This window comes from Strongylocentrotus purpuratus, unplaced genomic scaffold (assembly GCF_000002235.5).
Source record: "Strongylocentrotus purpuratus isolate Spur 01 unplaced genomic scaffold, Spur_5.0 spur5_scaffold_15, whole genome shotgun sequence".
In the NCBI taxonomy this organism is placed as follows: Eukaryota; Metazoa; Echinodermata; class Echinoidea; order Camarodonta; family Strongylocentrotidae; genus Strongylocentrotus; species Strongylocentrotus purpuratus.
The window spans coordinates 10,624,262-10,649,446 of NW_022145600.1; the positions used below are offsets into that span (position 1 = coordinate 10,624,262).

A 25,185-nucleotide genomic window follows, 5' to 3' on the forward strand; every position below is an offset into this window, starting at 1 on the left:
TCTATTATTATTAATATTATTAATATTTTTATTTTTATTGACTTGGGGGTTAGTTGTTTGGATGCATTTGCCAGGAGAAACAGAACCAGTATTAAACTGAATTCTTCTGTGTTTTTTTTCCAGACCAGTCGTGATAGGGTTCTGCAGTGCAGATGCTAGTGTCCAGGTTTGTGCAGTACTGACCGAGGAAGACGAGCTTGTTATGCCAGACAACAGTTTGCAGCAGGTAAAGGCTTGTTTAGAGACACTGTGGTTTTTAATGTGTAGATGAATGCCAACTGTGTGCAATGTAGGTCCTCCATGTATTCACGTAGTACTGTGTTACAAGATACAGAAATGTTAAGGGTAGTATACTTTACATCATCATTAAAAACAAATTGCCTCAGTTTGCGGCTGCATAGCTGAACAAGGCTTAGAACCCCTCTAAAATGTTGGTAGCCCCAAAAATGTGACGGCAAAATTTTACTCAAATTGTATCATAATGTGAAAGAGGATGTAATTTAAGACACATTTCTGATAGGATTTCGAAACAAATGGGTTTGTAGTCGAATAAAATTGATGAAAGAATGCAACGTTAAGGTTTTCTGCATACAACAGAAAACCCAAATTATGTATTCTTTTATCAATAGTTGTCTTCAAACACATTTTTTTTTTTTTTTTTGGGGGGGGGGGGGAGGGGGGATCTTTGTAGAAGTGTGTCTTAAATAACATCTTCTTTCACATTATGATGCAATTTAAACAAAAAAGTTCATGCAATAACAGGTTCTCTATGAATTTCTCAAGTTTATTTATTATATGTTTAGTGTTATCTTTATAAAGTATATCTGTAGATAAATGAAAGTTTATCATGTGCAGGTTTTCTAATTTGTCAGTGCATGTCTGCTAATTGTTAAGTTTTAAGCTAGGGAAGTAATTGAACTAATGATATTTATCTAGAAAGTCTCAAAATTTAAATGCAATGTTAGTGTATATCAATTACTCCTTTTGATATTTCCAGTAATTTCTCTGCAATGTTGTTGAAAATTGTGTTTGAATGAATCTTTGTGCTGTTTATTATCTCTTTTGGGGCAAGCATTCCACGTATTTGGCTTGGCCCATTAACATTTGATTCAGAGCCTTAGTAAATATACCAAATGCATTAAAAGAAATGGCAAATATTTCTGTACCTAGCGTGTTCATTCTAGTTGCATGACCACATTGCGTGTGATGTCAGGAATTTCAGAAAAGGATAATAAGAAAAAGTCATTGTTTTTTTCGATCATAATAAAAAAACTCCATTTTCTAACATTCTGATAAAGTCCTTAAACATGATTGTATTGTTCAGAGGCTTTAACATTTCCAGTAGGAAAGAAAAACACATGGCCACTTGGTGTCATTTGAGCAGTTAAAATGCATACATTCTAGAGCGCATTTTATATCAATGCATCATGTGTTTATTTTGTGCAGGTTCCCAAGTGTCCTGTCCTGACGATTGGATGCGCTCTCCTCATTCCCCCGGGGGTAGTCTTCTTCACCGTCAATGGACAACCCATCAGTGAGTATCATACAACTCACTCCTGGGGGGTGTTTCACAAAGATTCTAAGTTGAACTTAACTCTAAGTTGGACTTAGACATTATGGAGAGCCATTTATAGCCTTGAAAAATATATATTCCAAAGAGAAAATTCAAGTATTTTAGACTTTTCATTAATTCCACATCAAGAACAAGAAATCTCCTTAATAATAGAAAATATGAATGATTTAAATCAAAATTTTATGCCTTTTAAAATAACTTTTGCAAAATATTTTCATAGATGCTACCGGCTTTTCATAATTGTTAAGTCCAACTTAGATATAAGTTCAACTTAAGATCTTTGTGAAACACCCACCTGGACCCTAATCAAATGATTGGTCAAACGCGGTTAAGTGTGATTCAATTACTGTGACGATCATGAACAAATGTGTGCGATAGTTTCCATTACTAATACTATGCAACAATTTTTTAATGCACAGCAGTGCGTGTAGAGGTTAATGCGCTTATACTGTGTGTTGATTAATACATGCACTGCACTGCGCATTGACACCTGTAGAGGTAAGTGCACTTATCTCTGTGTGTGTGCGTGTGCTAAAGTAAGCTTATTGGAACTTGAGGTTTATTTGCCAGTGATAATGACACAAAACAATCTGGAAACGAATTCTTTTTACACCAAATAACAAAGATCTAGGAGTTTCATCATTACAGGATCTATCAGCTCTTGAAGAGGCTGTGATGCACCTATCATACTCAGCCTGACAGCTTAACCCATTTCGTGCAGCATCTTTATACCATGAAGAGAAAGGGATAGAGTGAGATAACGGAGGGACAAAGAGATAGAGAAACAGAGAGAGAGAGAGAGGGGAGGGAAGTGAGTGAGAGAGAGAGGGGGATAGGGGGATGGGAAGAGAGAGAGGGGGAGGGGGGAGGGTGGAAAGAGGTATAGAAGGAGAGGAGCACACTTGACGGGAGGGGGAAGGGGAGGCTGATGTAGACACAAGGGGGAGAGAAACAGAGAGAGAGAGAGAGAGAGAGAAGTGAGTTAGAGAGAGAGGGAGGGGGGGGGGGGGTTAGGGGGGGGGGGGGGGGGGGGGGGGGGGGAGGGTGGAAAGAGGTATATAAGGAGAGGAGCACACTAGACAGGAGGGGGAAGGGGAGGCTGATGTAGACACAAGGGGGAGAGAAACAGAGGAAATAGAGATCAGTGGAGGAAAATGTAGTGTTGAAGAATAGAAAGGGGGGGAAACAAAAAAAAACTAAGAAACAAAAGTGAGCTGTCATTGGATTCAATGAATTATGATAAAGTACTTTAGAATTATATAATAATAATAATGATGGTTTCTTGTTTAGTGCTCATGTCTGTCAGACTTGCATTCCTTGCACTCCATATGTAGACATATCACATACCCCCTCCTAAAAACAAATCCAAACAAATGAAGTGTCAATAAATTGACAATCGTTGAATATATTCATTTCATGATATCGTTTTATTACAGGGAGACTATTCAACTTTTTACAAGATGACCAACCAAGCCAACCCTTGACACCGTGCACCAATAGCCCTTATCTTAATGTCAACTTTGGTCAAGATCGCTTCTTATATGAACCTGCCAATGAGTTTGAGCAAAGGATTTACATGGCCGCCCTTCTCCATGACTACTGTGAACAAACCATGAATACATAAACAAATGGTAACGATGAACTGTGACCCTGTGCACCTATAGCCCTTACCTCAGTGTCAACTTTGGTCAAGATCGCTTCCTGCTTGAACCTGTCAATGAGTTTGAGCAAAGGATTTACATGGCTGCCCTTCTCCATGACTACTGTGAACAAACCAAGAAATAAATACACTTCCTTTCCATCTTGGTTGCCATGGCAATGACCTCTATCTGTCCTTGTGTCTCCCATGCTCCTCTTCTCAGCATATTCTCCCTTAGGATCTTTCTTGGGCCTGAGTGTCTCTCTGCTCGGATTGGCAGAATGTTTTCTCTTCTTTGCAGATGTGTCACCCTTTACAGATTTAAACCTGTGCACTTACCTCGTGCACCAATCTGATTATATTTGGAGTTCAAAGTACCGGTAGGTCAAAGGTGAAGGTCATAGAAGTCAATTTTCTAAATAATATAGATATATTGACTGCTATGAGAGGCATAGCTGTTTCTATAGGCTTAAGGGGATGTTACATCCTGCTATGACCCCGAGAGCCCCTTGAGAAAGGGCTATGCCTCGATTTTAAAACAGTCCATATCTTTTATATACCAAATTCACACAACAATCTACAAAGAATTCTTGCCTTATCCTTTTCCTGAGTAAAGATTGGTTAAAACATCACAGCAAATCTGAGACACTGTCTGTTAATCTTTGCTGGAAAGTTGCTTTAATGTTACGATCATTCTGGAATCGCACACACACACTGTATGGTATCCGCGCTCACACATAGAAACTTTTTACACATAAACTAATGGGGATCTCATCAAAATTTAACTATGTATTGTGTCCCATTACCTGGGCAACAGGCATCTTTCTCATTACCTATTGACCATTATCCGGGCAACGGGCAATTGTTCGGCCAATCAGATGACTAGTTTTATTCAACATACTAAAGAGAGGAATATAACGGTTATTATTATATTTTAAGAATTACTAGAGGTATGAGCTGCAACCTATGCTTCAAATCAGTGATAAATGAATACAATTTATGTATAAAAAATGAAATTTTGCTGTGGGATATTTATCAATTTTCTCTAAAAAATTTGTCTGTAAAATAGTATTTAGGTACTGAAAACCCTCACTGTCATACATGTGTATCTATTTCTTTCCTGTAACATTATTATATGTATATATGTCAGTGTGTGCAATGTGTGTGCTATTTTATGTTGATAAATATCATTGACTAAAAGATCATAAAATATACAAAATACTGTTTTGTTTTTAATCGTCACATGTGATTGTAATCCTGAAGGGCATGCAGGAATAAGAGAGAGAGAGAGAGAGAGAGAGAGAGAGTGAAGGAGGGAGACATAGAGGGAGAAAGCCAAACGGAAAAGATTGAGGAGCAAAGACGAGATGGGGAAAAGAGAAGAGCAAATAGAGAAAAAGGGGAGGGAGAAAGACAACGAGACAAACAGACAAACAGACATGACAAAAAAGAGTAAAGAAGAGTTTGAGAAAGAGAATAGTAAAGGGAGAGGCAATGAGAGATGGGGAGGGAGGGGAAGGAAAGGAAGAAAGCAATATAAACAAATTGCTCTTAGTTGCTTTAAATTATAAGCACATTTTATGGTAGTATGCATCACAGGGTTATATGCAATCGAAAAAAGTAAATGAAATTGAACCTGAATGTGACAGGAAATGAATTTCAATTGACAAAGAGTATTTTTTGCTTGATCTAAATTGACGCAAAAGGATTTTGACCAAGTTAATTGTCCTTTGAAATATTATTCCATATAATTATGGTCGCAAAAGAAGTGACGACAAATACATAGTTGTACAATAGGCAAAGTTTTAACACATAAGTTTAAGATCTGTGTATTCCTAATAAATGTTGACTTTCTTTTAGCCTGCAAACAACAAAAATAAGAATGACAACAACAACAACAACATCACAAAGGTACAATAAAAAGGCAAGTACCAAATTATCAACTTTATTTTTTGACTTGTAATGTACAATATATGTTTTGATGCTGCTTGTAAGTGTCGGCTTGCATGGTGATGTAGATATACAGTAGGTTTGCGGGTGCACCATGTGAGAGAGAGAGAGAGAGAGGGGGATGGGGGGGGGGGGGGGTTTGAGGAGTCCTGGAAAGGACTCTGACTCGGTAATCTTTCTTGGGGGTGTGTAGTGTCAAGCCACTCATCCTCTCCAAGCGCTATAGTTCTCCTTAGAACTATATGCTAAGAAAGATAACAACAGTCCTTTTCAGGACTACACACCCCCAAGAAAGATCACCAAGTCAGAGTCCTTCAGGACTCCTCAACCCCCCCTCTCTCTCTCTCTCTCTCTCTCTCTCTCTCTCTCTCTCATGGTGCACCCGCAAACCTACTGTAAATATATGCTTTATAATGAAGAATGTTATTGATTGGAGTAGGGCAATAGGTAAAAATGTGAGCAGGTCGGTGATTGCATCGATCAAACATGTTGCATGACGTACAATCCCCTTGACTGTGCTTAGGCTCTTACAATCCTGACGTGATATACTTGATCACCAGTTATGAGAGCAACAACAATTAAAGCCATACCTTTATTTAAAAAAATAAAAATCACGGGAATTGTGTTTACATCTAAGATTGTCTTCTACTTTAACAAAGTTTGAGTAGTTTTCAATTTGAAATACTAATGCCTAAATTTGCTCTCATGGTCGCTTGCTTGCCTTTACTCTATTCTGACTGGGGAGGGGGAGGGCTGACATTTGTAACCCCTCCCCCGTACAAAGTCCACGACTGTCGCGTCCACAATTAGATATAGTATGTATAATAATTTGTATTTTGCTCTAAAAAACAAAGACACAAAAACGCAGTGTCGCCACTGCAATCTCAAAATCTCAGATCGCTACGCTTTCTCGCCACACATCAACGAACACACTGCTTCATATACTCAACAAACCCTCAATCACAAGGTAGGCTCCGAACTGGGGGTTGGGGGAGGTGTTTTTCTCTCCAAAAATATAGGGCAAATCATTTTCCCGTCTCCCTAGCGAGACAAAAGAATGATATGAAATCAATCACAGAGACTGTGGAGCAAGGGGGAGGGTGGAGGCACAGTGTCCCACTTTTTCAAGTACACCAAAAAGTGCCCTTTTTACGATGAAAAAATGACCCTGTTTACTCAAGTTATTATGTGCCCCTTTCCCCTTTTTACCTGCGATGAGTGTCCCTTTTCCATGTCCAATAATTGACCTTTTCTCTTCTAATAAGTGCCCCTTTGTATTTTTAACAAGTGCCCCCTTTTTATGAATACCCCTTTCCACCTATTATGATTAGCATCAATATCCAAATGTGATAAATGCCTCTTTTCCTTTGTAATAAAGTGCATATTCCCCTTATAAATAAGTGCGCCTTAATTTTCATCTCTGTTCAGCACCCATTTTACTTTGACACGGCCGCTTTCCATTCCTAATTAATGCACTTTTCCCTTTTCCCTTCTGATAAGTGCTCCTTTTTCCTTTTTGTTAAGTACCCCTTCCCCTAATTCTTGTAAATGCCCCCTTTTTTTTTACCTCTGATAATTATGTGCCCCTTTAAAGCAAGATCAGTTCCTCTTGTTCTTGATAAGAGTCCTTTTTTCTTTTCTATATTTCCCACTAGCTGTCGCTTACCAGATGTGCCCTTTTGCGGTCATCTAAAGAGTCATTGACTATCATGACATATTATATTCATTTGCTAAAAGAGGCATCTTCCCACCTATCATCCTTTGATAATTTTAAACCACGTGTCCTTAACGTATCTCATAGAATGTCACGATATGTAATTGCCCTTAAAAAAAAGGAAATAAAGCTTTAGACAATGAAGGAGTTGGACTAGCACAGGCGAATCTATGTAATACACAAGCGCGTACGCAGCGGGGGATTTTGGGGTTTGAATCCCCCTCAAATTTGTTTATGTATGTGATTTTTGATTTAAGGTGACCCCCAAAAAGTGACCTTATCTCCCCTTCTACTGTGCTCTTACCCCCCCCCCCCGGCCCCCGTGCTTATTCCCGCGGCTGGCTAAGTCGTTGCGAAAATTTTGGGACCAACAAAATAATTTAAAATGTACCCCCCCTGCCCTGCCTATTCAGCGGCTCGCTTAGACGTTGCAAAATTTTCGGCCCGATTTAGAAATGTTAACCCCCCCCCCCCCTTTAAAAATCCTGCGTAGTGTATATGCGAGGGAGCGTTGCAACCGAGCGAGAAAATTTTCCAGATTGAATGGCGAAACTTTAAAGGAACTTGAAGAAATACTCAATATCAACAAACTACTAAACCGAACAAGAAGAGTCATCACCAAGCCGTTATAGGTGTAAGGGGGGGGGGGGGGTTGGGGGGGGGGGGGGGGGGAAGAAAAAAAAATTCCACTCTATTGGAGAACCCAGGTATCGATCCTGGTACATCTCGTATGCGAAACGAGCGCTCTACCATTTGAGCTAGTCCCCCTTTGCTATAGGATATTGAGAGGTTATATTATTTGTATAAATATGTGTTACGTAATATTTAGTAAGTTACACGCATAACTGATTTTATTCCAACCATTCTCCTGATTCAAAAAGACTCACTGTGTAAGACACGATTGAACAAAACCATACCTTTTGTTATCGGTATAGGCTAAGCTAACGACTACCGTTTCTAATTTCCACCATTACTCACGCAACGAAAGTCACATCTTACTTTGTCTCCCCTTAATCGTCTCGTATTATGCTAAAGTTGTAACACATAAGTTTAAGATCTGTGTATTCATAATAAATGTTGACTTTCTTTTAGCCTGCAAGTAACAAAAATAAGAACGACAACAACAACATCACCACCACAAAGGTACAATAAAAAGGCAAGTACCAAATTATCAACTTTATTTTTTGACTTGTAATGTACAATATATGTTTTGATGCTGCTTGTAAGTGTCGGCTTGCATGGTGATGTAGATATACAGTAGGTTTGAGGGTGCACCATGTGAGAGAGAGAGAGAGAGAGAGAGAGAGAGAGAGAGAGAGAGAGAGGGGGGGGGGGGGGGGGGGGGTTGAGGAGTCCTGGAAAGGACTCTGACTCGGTAATCTGTCTTGGGGGTGTGGTGTCGAGCCACTCATCCTCTCCAAGCGCTATAGTTCTCCTTAGAAGAAAGATAACAACAGTCCTTTTCAGGACTACACACCCCCAAGAAAATACCAAACTTTGCTCTCATGGTCGCTTACTTGCCTTTACTCTATTCTGACTGGGGAGGGGGGAGGGCTGACATTTTTAACCCCTCCCCCCGTACAAAGTCCACGACTGTCGCGTCCACAATTAGATATAGTATGTATAATAATTTGTATTTTGCTCTAAAAAACAAAGACACAAAAACGCTGTGTCGCCACTCCAATCTCAAAATCTCAGATCGCTACGCTTTCTCGCCACACATCAACGAACACACTGCTTCATATACTCAACAAACCCTCAATCACAAGGTAGGCTCCGAACTGGGGGTTGGGGGAGGTGTTTTTTCTCTCCAAAAATATAGGGCAAATCATTTTCCCGTCTCCCTAGCGAGACAAAAGAATGATATGAAATCAATCACAGAGACTGTGGAGCAAGGGGGAGGGTGGAGGCACAGTGTCCCACTTTTTCAAGTACACCAAAAAGTGCCCTTTTTACGATGAAAAAATGACCCTGTTTACTCAAGTTATTATGTGCCCCTTTCCCCTTTTTACCTGCGATGAGTGTCCCTTTTCCATGTCCAATAATTGACCTTTTCTCTTCTAATAAGTGCCCCTTTGTATTTTTAACAAGTGCCCCCTTTTTATGAATACCCCTTTCCACCTATTATGATTAGCATCAATATCCAAATGTGATAAATGCCTCTTTTCCTTTGTAATAAAGTGCATCTTTCCCCTTCTAAATAAGTGCGCCTTAATTTTCATCTCTGTTAAGCACCCATTTTACTTTGACACGGCCGCTTTCCATTCCTAATTAATGCACTTTTCCCTTTTCCCTTCTGATAAGTGCTCCTTTTTCCTTTTTGTTAAGTACCCCTTCCCCTAATTCTTGTAAATGCCCCCCTTTTTTTTTACCTCTGATAATTATGTGCCCCTTTAAAGCAAGATCAGTTCCTCTTGTTCTTGATAAGAGTCCTTTTTTCTTTTCTATATTTCCCACTAGCTGTCGCTTACCAGATGTGCCCTTTTGCGGTCATCTAAAGAGTCATTGACTATCATGACATATTATATTCATTTGCTAAAAGAGGCATCTTCCCACCTATCATCCTTTGATAATTTTAAACCACGTGTCCTTAACGTATCTCATAGAATGTCACTATATGTAATTGCCCTTAAAAAAAAAGGAAATAAAGCTTTAGACAATGAAGGAGTTGGACTAGCACAGGCGAATCTATGTAATACACAAGCGCGTACGCAGCGGGGGATTTTGGGGTTTGAATCCCCCTCAAATTTGTTTATGTATGTGATTTTTGATTTAAGGTGACCCCCAAAAAGTGACCTTACCCCCCCCCTTCTACTGAGGCGTTTTGAATTTTTTGGAACCCCCCCCCCCCCAAAAAAAAAAAAAAAAAAAAAAAAATGTGCTCTTACCCCCCCCCCCCCCCCCCCCCCCGCCCCCGCCCCCGTGCTTATTCCCGCGGCTGGCTGAGTCGTTGCGAAAATTTTGGGACCAACAAAATAATTCAAAATGTACCCCCCCCTGCCCCACCTATTCAGCGGCTCGCTTAGACGTTGCAAAATTTTCGGCCTGATTTAGAAATGTTAACCCCCCCCCCCTTTAAAAATCCTGCGTAGTGTATATGCGAGAGAGCGTTGCAACCGAGCGAGATAATTTTCCAGATTGAATGGCGAAACTTTAAAGGAACTTGAAGAAATACTCAATATCAACAAACTACTAAACCGAACTAGAAGAGTCATCACCAAGCCGTTATAGGTGTAAGGGGGGGGGGGGGGGGGGGAGAAGAAAAATCAAAATAAAAAAATATTCCACCATATTGGAGAACCCAGGTATCGATCCTGGTACTTCTCGTATGCAAAACGAGCGCTCTACCATTTGAGCTAGTCCCCCTTGACTACAGGACGTTGAGAGGTTATATTATTTGTAAAAATATGTGTTACGTAATATTTAGTAAGTTACACGCATAACTGATTTTATTCTAACCATTCTCCTGATTCAAAAAGACTCACTGTGTAAGACACGATTGAAAAAAACCATACCTGTTGTTATCGGTATAGGCTAAGCTAACGACTACCGTTTCTAATTTCCACCATTACTCACGCAACGAAAGTCACATCTTACTTTGTCTCCCCTTAATCGTCTCGTATTGTGCTAAAGTTTTAACACATCAGTTTAAGATCTGTGTATTCATAATAAATGTTGACTTTCTTTTAGCCTGCAAACAACAAAAATAAGAACGACAACAACAACATCACCACCACAAAGGTACAATAAAAAGGCAAGTACCAAATTATCAACTTTATTTTTTGACTTGTAATGTACAATATATGTTTTGATGCTGCTTGTAAGTGTCGGCTTGCATGGTGATGTAGATATACAGTAGGTTTGAGGGTGCACCATGTGAGAGAGAGAGAGAGAGAGAGAGAGAGAGAGAGAGAGAGGGGGGGGGGGTTGAGGAGTCCTGGAAAGGACTCTGACTCGGTAATCTTTCTTGGGGTGTGTAGCGTCGAGCCACTCATCCTCTCCAAGCGCTATAGTTCTCCTTAGAAGAAAGATAACAACAGTCCTTTTCAGGACTACACACCCCCAAGAAAATACCAAACTTTGCTCTCATGGTCGCTTACTTGCCTTTACTCTATTCTGACTGGGGAGGGGGGAGGGCTGACATTTTTAACCCCTCCCCCCGTACAAAGTCCACGACTGTCGCGTCCACAATTAGATATAGTATGTATAATAATTTGTATTTTGCTCTAAAAAACAAAGACACAAAAACGCTGTGTCGCCACTCCAATCTCAAAATCTCAGATCGCTACGCTTTCTCGCCACACATCAACGAACACACTGCTTCATATACTCAACAAACCCTCAATCACAAGGTAGGCTCCGAACTGGGGGTTGGGGGAGGTGTTTTTCTCTCCAAAAATATAGGGCAAATCATTTTCCCGTCTCCCTAGCGAGACAAAAGAATGATATGAAATCAATCACAGAGACTGTGGAGCAAGGGGGAGGGTGGAGGCACAGTGTCCCACTTTTTCAAGTACACCAAAAAGTGCCCTTTTTACGATGAAAAAATGACCCTGTTTACTCAAGTTATTATGTGCCCCTTTCCCCTTTTTACCTGCGATGAGTGTCCCTTTTCCATGTCCAATAATTGACCTTTTCTCTTCTAATAAGTGCCCCTTTGTATTTTTAACAAGTGCCCCCTTTTTATGAATACCCCTTTCCACCTATTATGATTAGCATCAATATCCAAATGTGATAAATGCCTCTTTTCCTTTGTAATAAAGTGCATCTTTCCCCTTCTAAATAAGTGCGCCTTAATTTTCATCTCTGTTAAGCACCCATTTTACTTTGACACGGCCGCTTTCCATTCCTAATTAATGCACTTTTCCCTTTTCCCTTCTGATAAGTGCTCCTTTTTCCTTTTTGTTAAGTACCCCTTCCCCTAATTCTTGTAAATGCCCCCCTTTTTTTTTACCTCTGATAATTATGTGCCCCTTTAAAGCAAGATCAGTTCCTCTTGTTCTTGATAAGAGTCCTTTTTTCTTTTCTATATTTCCCACTAGCTGTCGCTTACCAGATGTGCCCTTTTGCGGTCATCTAAAGAGTCATTGACTATCATGACATATTATATTCATTTGCTAAAAGAGGCATCTTCCCACCTATCATCCTTTGATAATTTTAAACCACGTGTCCTTAACGTATCTCATAGAATGTCACTATATGTAATTGCCCTTAAAAAAAAAGGAAATAAAGCTTTAGACAATGAAGGAGTTGGACTAGCACAGGCGAATCTATGTAATACACAAGCGCGTACGCAGCGGGGGGTTTTGGGGTTTGAATCCCCCTCAAATTTGTTTATGTATGTGATTTTTGATTTAAGGTGACCCCCAAAAAGTGACCTTACCCCCCCCTTCTACTGAGGCGTTTTGAATTTTTTGGAACCCCCCCCCCCCAAAAAAAAAAAAAAAAAAAAAAAATGTGCTCTTACCCCCCCCCCCCCCCCCCCCGCCCCCGCCCCCGTGCTTATTCCCGCGGCTGGCTGAGTCGTTGCGAAAATTTTGGGACCAACAAAATAATTCAAAATGTACCCCCCCCCCCTGCCCCACCTATTCAGCGGCTCGCTTAGACGTTGCAAAATTTTCGGCCTGATTTAGAAATGTTAACCCCCCCCCCCCTTTAAAAATCCTGCGTAGTGTATATGCGAGAGAGCGTTGCAACCGAGCGAGATAATTTTCCAGATTGAATGGCGAAACTTTAAAGGAACTTGAAGAAATACTCAATATCAACAAACTACTAAACCGAACTAGAAGAGTCATCACCAAGCCGTTATAGGTGTAAGGGGGGGGGGGGGGGGGAAGAAAAATCAAAATAAAAAAATATTCCACCATATTGGAGAACCCAGGTATCGATCCTGGTACTTCTCGTATGCAAAACGAGCGCTCTACCATTTGAGCTAGTCCCCCTTGACTACAGGACGTTGAGAGGTTATATTATTTGTAAAAATATGTGTTACGTAATATTTAGTAAGTTACACGCATAACTGATTTTATTCTAACCATTCTCCTGATTCAAAAAGACTCACTGTGTAAGACACGATTGAAAAAAACCATACCTGTTGTTATCGGTATAGGCTAAGCTAACGACTACCGTTTCTAATTTCCACCATTACTCACGCAACGAAAGTCACATCTTACTTTGTCTCCCCTTAATCGTCTCGTATTGTGCTAGTTTTAACACATCAGTTTAAGATCTGTGTATTCATAATAAATGTTGACTTTCTTTTAGCCTGCAAACAACAAAAATAAGAACGACAACAACAACATCACCACCACAAAGGTACAATAAAAAGGCAAGTACCAAATTATCAACTTTATTTTTTGACTTGTAATGTACAATATATGTTTTGATGCTGCTTGTAAGTGTCGGCTTGCATGGTGATGTAGATATACAGTAGGTTTGAGGGTGCACCATGTGTGAGAGAGAGAGAGAGAGAGAGAGAGAGAGAGAGAGAGAGAGAGAGAGGGGGGGTTGAGGAGTCCTGGAAAGGACTCTGACTCGGTAATCTTTCTTGGGGTGTGTAGCGTCGAGCCACTCATCCTCTCCAAGCGCTATAGTTCTCCTTAGAAGAAAGATAACAACAGTCCTTTTCAGGACTACACACCCCCAAGAAAATACCAAACTTTGCTCTCATGGTCGCTTACTTGCCTTTACTCTATTCTGACTGGGGAGGGGGGAGGGCTGACATTTTTAACCCCTCCCCCCGTACAAAGTCCACGACTGTCGCGTCCACAATTAGATATAGTATGTATAATAATTTGTATTTTGCTCTAAAAAACAAAGACACAAAAACGCTGTGTCGCCACTCCAATCTCAAAATCTCAGATCGCTACGCTTTCTCGCCACACATCAACGAACACACTGCTTCATATACTCAACAAACCCTCAATCACAAGGTAGGCTCCGAACTGGGGGTTGGGGGAGGTGTTTTTCTCTCCAAAAATATAGGGCAAATCATTTTCCCGTCTCCCTAGCGAGACAAAAGAATGATATGAAATCAATCACAGAGACTGTGGAGCAAGGGGGAGGGTGGAGGCACAGTGTCCCACTTTTTCAAGTACACCAAAAAGTGCCCTTTTTACGATGAAAAAATGACCCTGTTTACTCAAGTTATTATGTGCCCCTTTCCCCTTTTTACCTGCGATGAGTGTCCCTTTTCCATGTCCAATAATTGACCTTTTCTCTTCTAATAAGTGCCCCTTTGTATTTTTAACAAGTGCCCCCTTTTTATGAATACCCCTTTCCACCTATTATGATTAGCATCAATATCCAAATGTGATAAATGCCTCTTTTCCTTTGTAATAAAGTGCATCTTTCCCCTTCTAAATAAGTGCGCCTTAATTTTCATCTCTGTTAAGCACCCATTTTACTTTGACACGGCCGCTTTCCATTCCTAATTAATGCACTTTTCCCTTTTCCCTTCTGATAAGTGCTCCTTTTTCCTTTTTGTTAAGTACCCCTTCCCCTAATTCTTGTAAATGCCCCCCTTTTTTTTTACCTCTGATAATTATGTGCCCCTTTAAAGCAAGATCAGTTCCTCTTGTTCTTGATAAGAGTCCTTTTTTCTTTTCTATATTTCCCACTAGCTGTCGCTTACCAGATGTGCCCTTTTGCGGTCATCTAAAGAGTCATTGACTATCATGACATATTATATTCATTTGCTAAAAGAGGCATCTTCCCACCTATCATCCTTTGATAATTTTAAACCACGTGTCCTTAACGTATCTCATAGAATGTCACTATATGTAATTGCCCTTAAAAAAAAAGGAAATAAAGCTTTAGACAATGAAGGAGTTGGACTAGCACAGGCGAATCTATGTAATACACAAGCGCGTACGCAGCGGGGGGTTTTGGGGTTTGAATCCCCCTCAAATTTGTTTATGTATGTGATTTTTGATTTAAGGTGACCCCCAAAAAGTGACCTTACCCCCCCCTTCTACTGAGGCGTTTTGAATTTTTTGGAACCCCCCCCCCCAAAAAAAAAAAAAAAAAAAAAAAAATGTGCTCTTACCCCCCCCCCCCCCCCCCGCCCCCGCCCCCGTGCTTATTCCCGCGGCTGGCTGAGTCGTTGCGAAAATTTTGGGACCAACAAAATAATTCAAAATGTACCCCCCCCCTGCCCCACCTATTCAGCGGCTCGCTTAGACGTTGCAAAATTTTCGGCCTGATTTAGAAATGTTAACCCCCCCCCCCTTTAAAAATCCTGCGTAGTGTATATGCGAGAGAGCGTTGCAACCGAGCGAGATAATTTTCCAGATTGAATGGCGAAACTTTAAAGGAACTTGAAGAAATACTCAATATCAACAAACTACTAAACCGAACTAGAAGAGTCATCACCAAGCCGTTATAGGTGTAAGGGGGGGGGGGGGGGAGGGAGAAGAAAAATCAAAATAAAAAAATATTCCACCATATTGGAGAACCCAGGTATCGATCCTGGTACTTCTCGTATGCAAAACGAGCGCTCTACCATTTGAGCTAGTCCCCCTTGACTACAGGACGTTGAGAGGTTATATTATTTGTAAAAATATGTGTTACGTAATATTTAGTAAGTTACACGCATAACTGATTTTATTCTAACCATTCTCCTGATTCAAAAAGACTCACTGTGTAAGACACGATTGAAAAAAACCATACCTGTTGTTATCGGTATAGGCTAAGCTAACGACTACCGTTTCTAATTTCCACCATTACTCACGCAACGAAAGTCACATCTTACTTTGTCTCCCCTTAATCGTCTCGTATTGTGCTAAAGTTTTAACACATCAGTTTAAGATCTGTGTATTCATAATAAATGTTGACTTTCTTTTAGCCTGCAAACAACAAAAATAAGAACGACAACAACAACATCACCACCACAAAGGTACAATAAAAAGGCAAGTACCAAATTATCAACTTTATTTTTTGACTTGTAATGTACAATATATGTTTTGATGCTGCTTGTAAGTGTCGGCTTGCATGGTGATGTAGATATACAGTAGGTTTGAGGGTGCACCATGTGTGAGAGAGAGAGAGAGAGAGAGAGAGAGAGAGAGAGAGAGGAGAGGGGGGGGTTGAGGAGTCCTGGAAAGGACTCTGACTCGGTAATCTTTCTTGGGGTGTGTAGCGTCGAGCCACTCATCCTCTCCAAGCGCTATAGTTCTCCTTAGAAGAAAGATAACAACAGTCCTTTTCAGGACTACACACCCCCAAGAAAATACCAAACTTTGCTCTCATGGTCGCTTACTTGCCTTTACTCTATTCTGACTGGGGAGGGGGGAGGGCTGACATTTTTAACCCCTCCCCCCGTACAAAGTCCACGACTGTCGCGTCCACAATTAGATATAGTATGTATAATAATTTGTATTTTGCTCTAAAAAACAAAGACACAAAAACGCTGTGTCGCCACTCCAATCTCAAAATCTCAGATCGCTACGCTTTCTCGCCACACATCAACGAACACACTGCTTCATATACTCAACAAACCCTCAATCACAAGGTAGGCTCCGAACTGGGGGTTGGGGGAGGTGTTTTTCTCTCCAAAAATATAGGGCAAATCATTTTCCCGTCTCCCTAGCGAGACAAAAGAATGATATGAAATCAATCACAGAGACTGTGGAGCAAGGGGGAGGGTGGAGGCACAGTGTCCCACTTTTTCAAGTACACCAAAAAGTGCCCTTTTTACGATGAAAAAATGACCCTGTTTACTCAAGTTATTATGTGCCCCTTTCCCCTTTTTACCTGCGATGAGTGTCCCTTTTCCATGTCCAATAATTGACCTTTTCTCTTCTAATAAGTGCCCCTTTGTATTTTTAACAAGTGCCCCCTTTTTATGAATACCCCTTTCCACCTATTATGATTAGCATCAATATCCAAATGTGATAAATGCCTCTTTTCCTTTGTAATAAAGTGCATCTTTCCCCTTCTAAATAAGTGCGCCTTAATTTTCATCTCTGTTAAGCACCCATTTTACTTTGACACGGCCGCTTTCCATTCCTAATTAATGCACTTTTCCCTTTTCCCTTCTGATAAGTGCTCCTTTTTCCTTTTTGTTAAGTACCCCTTCCCCTAATTCTTGTAAATGCCCCCCTTTTTTTTTACCTCTGATAATTATGTGCCCCTTTAAAGCAAGATCAGTTCCTCTTGTTCTTGATAAGAGTCCTTTTTTCTTTTCTATATTTCCCACTAGCTGTCGCTTACCAGATGTGCCCTTTTGCGGTCATCTAAAGAGTCATTGACTATCATGACATATTATATTCATTTGCTAAAAGAGGCATCTTCCCACCTATCATCCTTTGATAATTTTAAACCACGTGTCCTTAACGTATCTCATAGAATGTCACTATATGTAATTGCCCTTAAAAAAAAAGGAAATAAAGCTTTAGACAATGAAGGAGTTGGACTAGCACAGGCGAATCTATGTAATACACAAGCGCGTACGCAGCGGGGGGTTTTGGGGTTTGAATCCCCCTCAAATTTGTTTATGTATGTGATTTTTGATTTAAGGTGACCCCCAAAAAGTGACCTTACCCCCCCTTCTACTGAGGCGTTTTGAATTTTTTGGAACCCCCCCCCCCCAAAAAAAAAAAAAAAAAAAAAAAAAAATGTGCTCTTACCCCCCCCCCCCCCCCCCCCCCCCCGCCCCCGTGCTTATTCCCGCGGCTGGCTGAGTCGTTGCGAAAATTTTGGGACCAACAAAATAATTCAAAATGTACCCCCCCCCCTGCCCCACCTATTCAGCGGCTCGCTTAGACGTTGCAAAATTTTCGGCCTGATTTAGAAATGTTAACCCCCCCCCCCTTTAAAAATCCTGCGTAGTGTATATGCGAGAGAGCGTTGCAACCGAGCGAGATAATTTTCCAGATTGAATGGCGAAACTTTAAAGGAACTTGAAGAAATACTCAATATCAACAAACTACTAAACCGAACTAGAAGAGTCATCACCAAGCCGTTATAGGTGTAAGGGGGGGGGGGGGGAGGGAGAAGAAAAATCAAAATAAAAAAATATTCCACCATATTGGAGAACCCAGGTATCGATCCTGGTACTTCTCGTATGCAAAACGAGCGCTCTACCATTTGAGCTAGTCCCCCTTGACTACAGGACGTTGAGAGGTTATATTATTTGTAAAAATATGTGTTACGTAATATTTAGTAAGTTACACGCATAACTGATTTTATTCTAACCATTCTCCTGATTCAAAAAGACTCACTGTGTAAGACACGATTGAAAAAAACCATACCTGTTGTTATCGGTATAGGCTAAGCTAACGACTACCGTTTCTAATTTCCACCATTACTCACGCAACGAAAGTCACATCTTACTTTGTCTCCCCTTAATCGTCTCGTATTGTGCTAAAGTTTTAACACATCAGTTTAAGATCTGTGTATTCATAATAAATGTTGACTTTCTTTTAGCCTGCAAACAACAAAAATAAGAACGACAACAACAACATCACCACCACAAAGGTACAATAAAAAGGCAAGTACCAAATTATCAACTTTATTTTTTGACTTGTAATGTACAATATATGTTTTGATGCTGCTTGTAAGTGTCGGCTTGCATGGTGATGTAGATATACAGTAGGTTTGAGGGTGCACCATGTGAGAGAGAGAGAGAGAGAGAGAGAGAGAGAGAGAGAGAGAGAGAGGGGGGGGGGGGTTGAGGAGTCCTGGAAAGGACTCTGACTCGGTAATCTTTCTTGGGGTGTGTAGCGTCGAGCCACTCATCCTCTCCAAGCGCTATAGTTCTCCTTAGAAGAAAGATAACAACAGTCCTTTTCAGGACTACACACCCCCAAGAAAATACCAAACTTTGCTCTCATGGTCGCTTACTTGCCTTTACTCTATTCTGACTGGGGAGGGGGGAGGGCTGACATTTTTAACCCCTCCCCCCGTACAAAGTCCACGACTGTCGCGTCCACAATTAGATATAGTATGTATAATAATTTGTATTTTGCTCTAAAAAACAAAGACACAAAAACGCTGTGTCGCCACTCCAATCTCAAAATCTCAGATCGCTACGCTTTCTCGCCACACATCAACGAACACACTGCTTCATATACTCAACAAACCCTCAATCACAAGGTAGGCTCCGAACTGGGGGTTGGGGGAGGTGTTTTTCTCTCCAAAAATATAGGGCAAATCATTTTCCCGTCTCCCTAGCGAGACAAAAGAATGATATGAAATCAATCACAGAGACTGTGGAGCAAGGGGGAGGGTGGAGGCACAGTGTCCCACTTTTTCAAGTACACCAAAAAGTGCCCTTTTTACGATGAAAAAATGACCCTGTTTACTCAAGTTATTATGTGCCCCTTTCCCCTTTTTACCTGCGATGAGTGTCCCTTTTCCATGTCCAATAATTGACCTTTTCTCTTCTAATAAGTGCCCCTTTGTATTTTTAACAAGTGCCCCCTTTTTATGAATACCCCTTTCCACCTATTATGATTAGCATCAATATCCAAATGTGATAAATGCCTCTTTTCCTTTGTAATAAAGTGCATCTTTCCCCTTCTAAATAAGTGCGCCTTAATTTTCATCTCTGTTAAGCACCCATTTTACTTTGACACGGCCGCTTTCCATTCCTAATTAATGCACTTTTCCCTTTTCCCTTCTGATAAGTGCTCCTTTTTCCTTTTTGTTAAGTACCCCTTCCCCTAATTCTTGTAAATGCCCCCCTTTTTTTTTACCTCTGATAATTATGTGCCCCTTTAAAGCAAGATCAGTTCCTCTTGTTCTTGATAAGAGTCCTTTTTTCTTTTCTATATTTCCCACTAGCTGTCGCTTACCAGATGTGCCCTTTTGCGGTCATCTAAAGAGTCATTGACTATCATGACATATTATATTCATTTGCTAAAAGAGGCATCTTCCCACCTATCATCCTTTGATAATTTTAAACCACGTGTCCTTAACGTATCTCATAGAATGTCACTATATGTAATTGCCCTTAAAAAAAAAGGAAATAAAGCTTTAGACAATGAAGGAGTTGGACTAGCACAGGCGAATCTATGTAATACACAAGCGCGTACGCAGCGGGGGGTTTTGGGGTTTGAATCCCCCTCAAATTTGTTTATGTATGTGATTTTTGATTTAAGGTGACCCCCAAAAAGTGACCTTACCCCCCCCCTTCTACTGAGGCGTTTTGAATTTTTTGGAACCCCCCCCCCCCAAAAAAAAAAAAAAAAAAAAAAATGTGCTCTTACCCCCCCCCCCCCCCCCCCCGCCCCCGCCCCCGTGCTTATTCCCGCGGCTGGCTGAGTCGTTGCGAAAATTTTGGGACCAACAAAATAATTCAAAATGTACCCCCCCCCCTGCCCCACCTATTCAGCGGCTCGCTTAGACGTTGCAAAATTTTCGGCCTGATTTAGAAATGTTAACCCCCCCCCCCCTTTAAAAATCCTGCGTAGTGTATATGCGAGAGAGCGTTGCAACCGAGCGAGATAATTTTCCAGATTGAATGGCGAAACTTTAAAGGAACTTGAAGAAATACTCAATATCAACAAACTACTAAACCGAACTAGAAGAGTCATCACCAAGCCGTTATAGGTGTAAGGGGGGGGGGGGGAGGGAGAAGAAAAATCAAAATAAAAAAATATTCCACCATATTGGAGAACCCAGGTATCGATCCTGGTACTTCTCGTATGCAAAACGAGCGCTCTACCATTTGAGCTAGTCCCCCTTGACTACAGGACGTTGAGAGGTTATATTATTTGTATAAATATGTGTTACGTAATATTTAGTAAGTTACACGCATAACTGATTTTATTCTAACCATTCTCCTGATTCAAAAAGACTCACTGTGTAAGACACGATTGAAAAAAACCATACCTGTTGTTATCGGTATAGGCTAAGCTAACGACTACCGTTTCTAATTTCCACCATTACTCACGCAACGAAAGTCACATCTTACTTTGTCTCCCCTTAATCGTCTCGTATTGTGCTAAAGTTTTAACACATCAGTTTAAGATCTGTGTATTCATAATAAATGTTGACTTTCTTTTAGCCTGCAAACAACAAAAATAAGAACGACAACAACAACATCACCACCACAAAGGTACAATAAAAAGGCAAGTACCAAATTATCAACTTTATTTTTTGACTTGTAATGTACAATATATGTTTTGATGCTGCTTGTAAGTGTCGGCTTGCATGGTGATGTAGATATACAGTAGGTTTGAGGGTGCACCATGTGTGAGAGAGAGAGAGAGAGAGAGAGAGAGAGAGAGAGGGGGGGGGGTTGAGGAGTCCTGGAAAGGACTCTGACTCGGTAATCTTTCTTGGGGTGTGTAGCGTCGAGCCACTCATCCTCTCCAAGCGCTATAGTTCTCCTTAGAAGAAAGATAACAACAGTCCTTTTCAGGACTACACACCCCCAAGAAAATACCAAACTTTGCTCTCATGGTCGCTTACTTGCCTTTACTCTATTCTGACTGGGGAGGGGGGAGGGCTGACATTTTTAACCCCTCCCCCCGTACAAAGTCCACGACTGTCGCGTCCACAATTAGATATAGTATGTATAATAATTTGTATTTTGCTCTAAAAAACAAAGACACAAAAACGCTGTGTCGCCACTCCAATCTCAAAATCTCAGATCGCTACGCTTTCTCGCCACACATCAACGAACACACTGCTTCATATACTCAACAAACCCTCAATCACAAGGTAGGCTCCGAACTGGGGGTTGGGGGAGGTGTTTTTCTCTCCAAAAATATAGGGCAAATCATTTTCCCGTCTCCCTAGCGAGACAAAAGAATGATATGAAATCAATCACAGAGACTGTGGAGCAAGGGGGAGGGTGGAGGCACAGTGTCCCACTTTTTCAAGTACACCAAAAAGTGCCCTTTTTACGATGAAAAAATGACCCTGTTTACTCAAGTTATTATGTGCCCCTTTCCCCTTTTTACCTGCGATGAGTGTCCCTTTTCCATGTCCAATAATTGACCTTTTCTCTTCTAATAAGTGCCCCTTTGTATTTTTAACAAGTGCCCCCTTTTTATGAATACCCCTTTCCACCTATTATGATTAGCATCAATATCCAAATGTGATAAATGCCTCTTTTCCTTTGTAATAAAGTGCATCTTTCCCCTTCTAAATAAGTGCGCCTTAATTTTCATCTCTGTTAAGCACCCATTTTACTTTGACACGGCCGCTTTCCATTCCTAATTAATGCACTTTTCCCTTTTCCCTTCTGATAAGTGCTCCTTTTTCCTTTTTGTTAAGTACCCCTTCCCCTAATTCTTGTAAATGCCCCCCTTTTTTTTTACCTCTGATAATTATGTGCCCCTTTAAAGCAAGATCAGTTCCTCTTGTTCTTGATAAGAGTCCTTTTTTCTTTTCTATATTTCCCACTAGCTGTCGCTTACCAGATGTGCCCTTTTGCGGTCATCTAAAGAGTCATTGACTATCATGACATATTATATTCATTTGCTAAAAGAGGCATCTTCCCACCTATCATCCTTTGATAATTTTAAACCACGTGTCCTTAACGTATCTCATAGAATGTCACTATATGTAATTGCCCTTAAAAAAAAAGGAAATAAAGCTTTAGACAATGAAGGAGTTGGACTAGCACAGGCGAATCTATGTAATACACAAGCGCGTACGCAGCGGGGGGTTTTGGGGTTTGAATCCCCCTCAAATTTGTTTATGTATGTGATTTTTGATTTAAGGTGACCCCCAAAAAGTGACCTTACCCCCCCTTCTACTGAGGCGTTTTGAATTTTTTGGAACCCCCCCCCCCCAAAAAAAAAAAAAAAAAAAAAAAAAATGTGCTCTTACCCCCCCCCCCCCCCCCCCCCCCCGCCCCGCCCCCGTGCTTATTCCCGCGGCTGGCTGAGTCGTTGCGAAAATTTTGGGACCAACAAAATAATTCAAAATGTACCCCCCCCCCTGCCCCACCTATTCAGCGGCTCGCTTAGACGTTGCAAAATTTTCGGCCTGATTTAGAAATGTTAACCCCCCCCCCCTTTAAAAATCCTGCGTAGTGTATATGCGAGAGAGCGTTGCAACCGAGCGAGATAATTTTCCAGATTGAATGGCGAAACTTTAAAGGAACTTGAAGAAATACTCAATATCAACAAACTACTAAACCGAACTAGAAGAGTCATCACCAAGCCGTTATAGGTGTAAGGGGGGGGGGGGGGGAGGGAGAAGAAAAATCAAAATAAAAAAATATTCCACCATATTGGAGAACCCAGGTATCGATCCTGGTACTTCTCGTATGCAAAACGAGCGCTCTACCATTTGAGCTAGTCCCCCTTGACTACAGGACGTTGAGAGGTTATATTATTTGTAAAAATATGTGTTACGTAATATTTAGTAAGTTACACGCATAACTGATTTTATTCTAACCATTCTCCTGATTCAAAAAGACTCACTGTGTAAGACACGATTGAAAAAAACCATACCTGTTGTTATCGGTATAGGCTAAGCTAACGACTACCGTTTCTAATTTCCACCATTACTCACGCAACGAAAGTCACATCTTACTTTGTCTCCCCTTAATCGTCTCGTATTGTGCTAAAGTTTTAACACATCAGTTTAAGATCTGTGTATTCATAATAAATGTTGACTTTCTTTTAGCCTGCAAACAACAAAAATAAGAACGACAACAACAACATCACCACCACAAAGGTACAATAAAAAGGCAAGTACCAAATTATCAACTTTATTTTTTGACTTGTAATGTACAATATATGTTTTGATGCTGCTTGTAAGTGTCGGCTTGCATGGTGATGTAGATATACAGTAGGTTTGAGGGTGCACCATGTGAGAGAGAGAGAGAGAGAGAGAGAGAGAGAGAGAGAGAGAGAGAGGGGGGGGGGTTGAGGAGTCCTGGAAAGGACTCTGACTCGGTAATCTTTCTTGGGGTGTGTAGCGTCGAGCCACTCATCCTCTCCAAGCGCTATAGTTCTCCTTAGAAGAAAGATAACAACAGTCCTTTTCAGGACTACACACCCCCAAGAAAATACCAAACTTTGCTCTCATGGTCGCTTACTTGCCTTTACTCTATTCTGACTGGGGAGGGGGGAGGGCTGACATTTTTAACCCCTCCCCCCGTACAAAGTCCACGACTGTCGCGTCCACAATTAGATATAGTATGTATAATAATTTGTATTTTGCTCTAAAAAACAAAGACACAAAAACGCTGTGTCGCCACTCCAATCTCAAAATCTCAGATCGCTACGCTTTCTCGCCACACATCAACGAACACACTGCTTCATATACTCAACAAACCCTCAATCACAAGGTAGGCTCCGAACTGGGGGTTGGGGGAGGTGTTTTTCTCTCCAAAAATATAGGGCAAATCATTTTCCCGTCTCCCTAGCGAGACAAAAGAATGATATGAAATCAATCACAGAGACTGTGGAGCAAGGGGGAGGGTGGAGGCACAGTGTCCCACTTTTTCAAGTACACCAAAAAGTGCCCTTTTTACGATGAAAAAATGACCCTGTTTACTCAAGTTATTATGTGCCCCTTTCCCCTTTTTACCTGCGATGAGTGTCCCTTTTCCATGTCCAATAATTGACCTTTTCTCTTCTAATAAGTGCCCCTTTGTATTTTTAACAAGTGCCCCCTTTTTATGAATACCCCTTTCCACCTATTATGATTAGCATCAATATCCAAATGTGATAAATGCCTCTTTTCCTTTGTAATAAAGTGCATCTTTCCCCTTCTAAATAAGTGCGCCTTAATTTTCATCTCTGTTAAGCACCCATTTTACTTTGACACGGCCGCTTTCCATTCCTAATTAATGCACTTTTCCCTTTTCCCTTCTGATAAGTGCTCCTTTTTCCTTTTTGTTAAGTACCCCTTCCCCTAATTCTTGTAAATGCCCCCCTTTTTTTTTACCTCTGATAATTATGTGCCCCTTTAAAGCAAGATCAGTTCCTCTTGTTCTTGATAAGAGTCCTTTTTTCTTTTCTATATTTCCCACTAGCTGTCGCTTACCAGATGTGCCCTTTTGCGGTCATCTAAAGAGTCATTGACTATCATGACATATTATATTCATTTGCTAAAAGAGGCATCTTCCCACCTATCATCCTTTGATAATTTTAAACCACGTGTCCTTAACGTATCTCATAGAATGTCACTATATGTAATTGCCCTTAAAAAAAAAGGAAATAAAGCTTTAGACAATGAAGGAGTTGGACTAGCACAGGCGAATCTATGTAATACACAAGCGCGTACGCAGCGGGGGGTTTTGGGGTTTGAATCCCCCTCAAATTTGTTTATGTATGTGATTTTTGATTTAAGGTGACCCCCAAAAAGTGACCTTACCCCCCCTTCTACTGAGGCGTT

The 25,185-nt window shown here is 40.8% G+C and overlaps 1 protein-coding gene and 7 non-coding genes across 9 annotated transcripts in view; 1 reads left to right on the forward strand and 7 right to left on the reverse strand.

Moving 5' to 3' along the window:
• The window catches only part of LOC591592, a 35,830-nt gene extending 31,399 nt beyond the window's left edge, over window positions 1-4,431 (forward strand). For both annotated transcript variants that reach the window (XM_030985546.1, XM_030985547.1), the window contains 3 exons: window positions 124-226; window positions 1,447-1,534; window positions 3,010-4,431. In XM_030985546.1, the coding sequence (XP_030841406.1) occupies window positions 124-226; window positions 1,447-1,534; window positions 3,010-3,197 (379 nt within the window). In that variant the 3' untranslated portion in view covers window positions 3,198-4,431. The remainder of the gene's footprint in view (window positions 1-123; window positions 227-1,446; window positions 1,535-3,009) is intronic.
• A 3,140-nt stretch (window positions 4,432-7,571) lies between these two features.
• TRNAA-CGC lies at window positions 7,572-7,644 on the reverse strand. The gene has a single exon. It is a non-coding gene; the product is annotated as a tRNA-Ala (tRNA).
• Window positions 7,645-10,169: 2,525 nt separating this feature from the next.
• TRNAA-UGC lies at window positions 10,170-10,242 on the reverse strand. The gene has a single exon. It is a non-coding gene; the product is annotated as a tRNA-Ala (tRNA).
• A 2,503-nt stretch (window positions 10,243-12,745) lies between these two features.
• TRNAA-UGC lies at window positions 12,746-12,818 on the reverse strand. The gene has a single exon. It is a non-coding gene; the product is annotated as a tRNA-Ala (tRNA).
• A 2,506-nt stretch (window positions 12,819-15,324) lies between these two features.
• On the reverse strand, window positions 15,325-15,397 carry TRNAA-UGC. The gene has a single exon. It is a non-coding gene; the product is annotated as a tRNA-Ala (tRNA).
• Window positions 15,398-17,906: 2,509 nt separating this feature from the next.
• On the reverse strand, window positions 17,907-17,979 carry TRNAA-UGC. The gene has a single exon. It is a non-coding gene; the product is annotated as a tRNA-Ala (tRNA).
• Window positions 17,980-20,490: 2,511 nt separating this feature from the next.
• Window positions 20,491-20,563, reverse strand: TRNAA-UGC. The gene has a single exon. It is a non-coding gene; the product is annotated as a tRNA-Ala (tRNA).
• A 2,506-nt stretch (window positions 20,564-23,069) lies between these two features.
• On the reverse strand, window positions 23,070-23,142 carry TRNAA-UGC. Its single transcript has one exon. It is a non-coding gene; the product is annotated as a tRNA-Ala (tRNA).
• Between the last annotated feature and the right edge of the window lie 2,043 nt (window positions 23,143-25,185).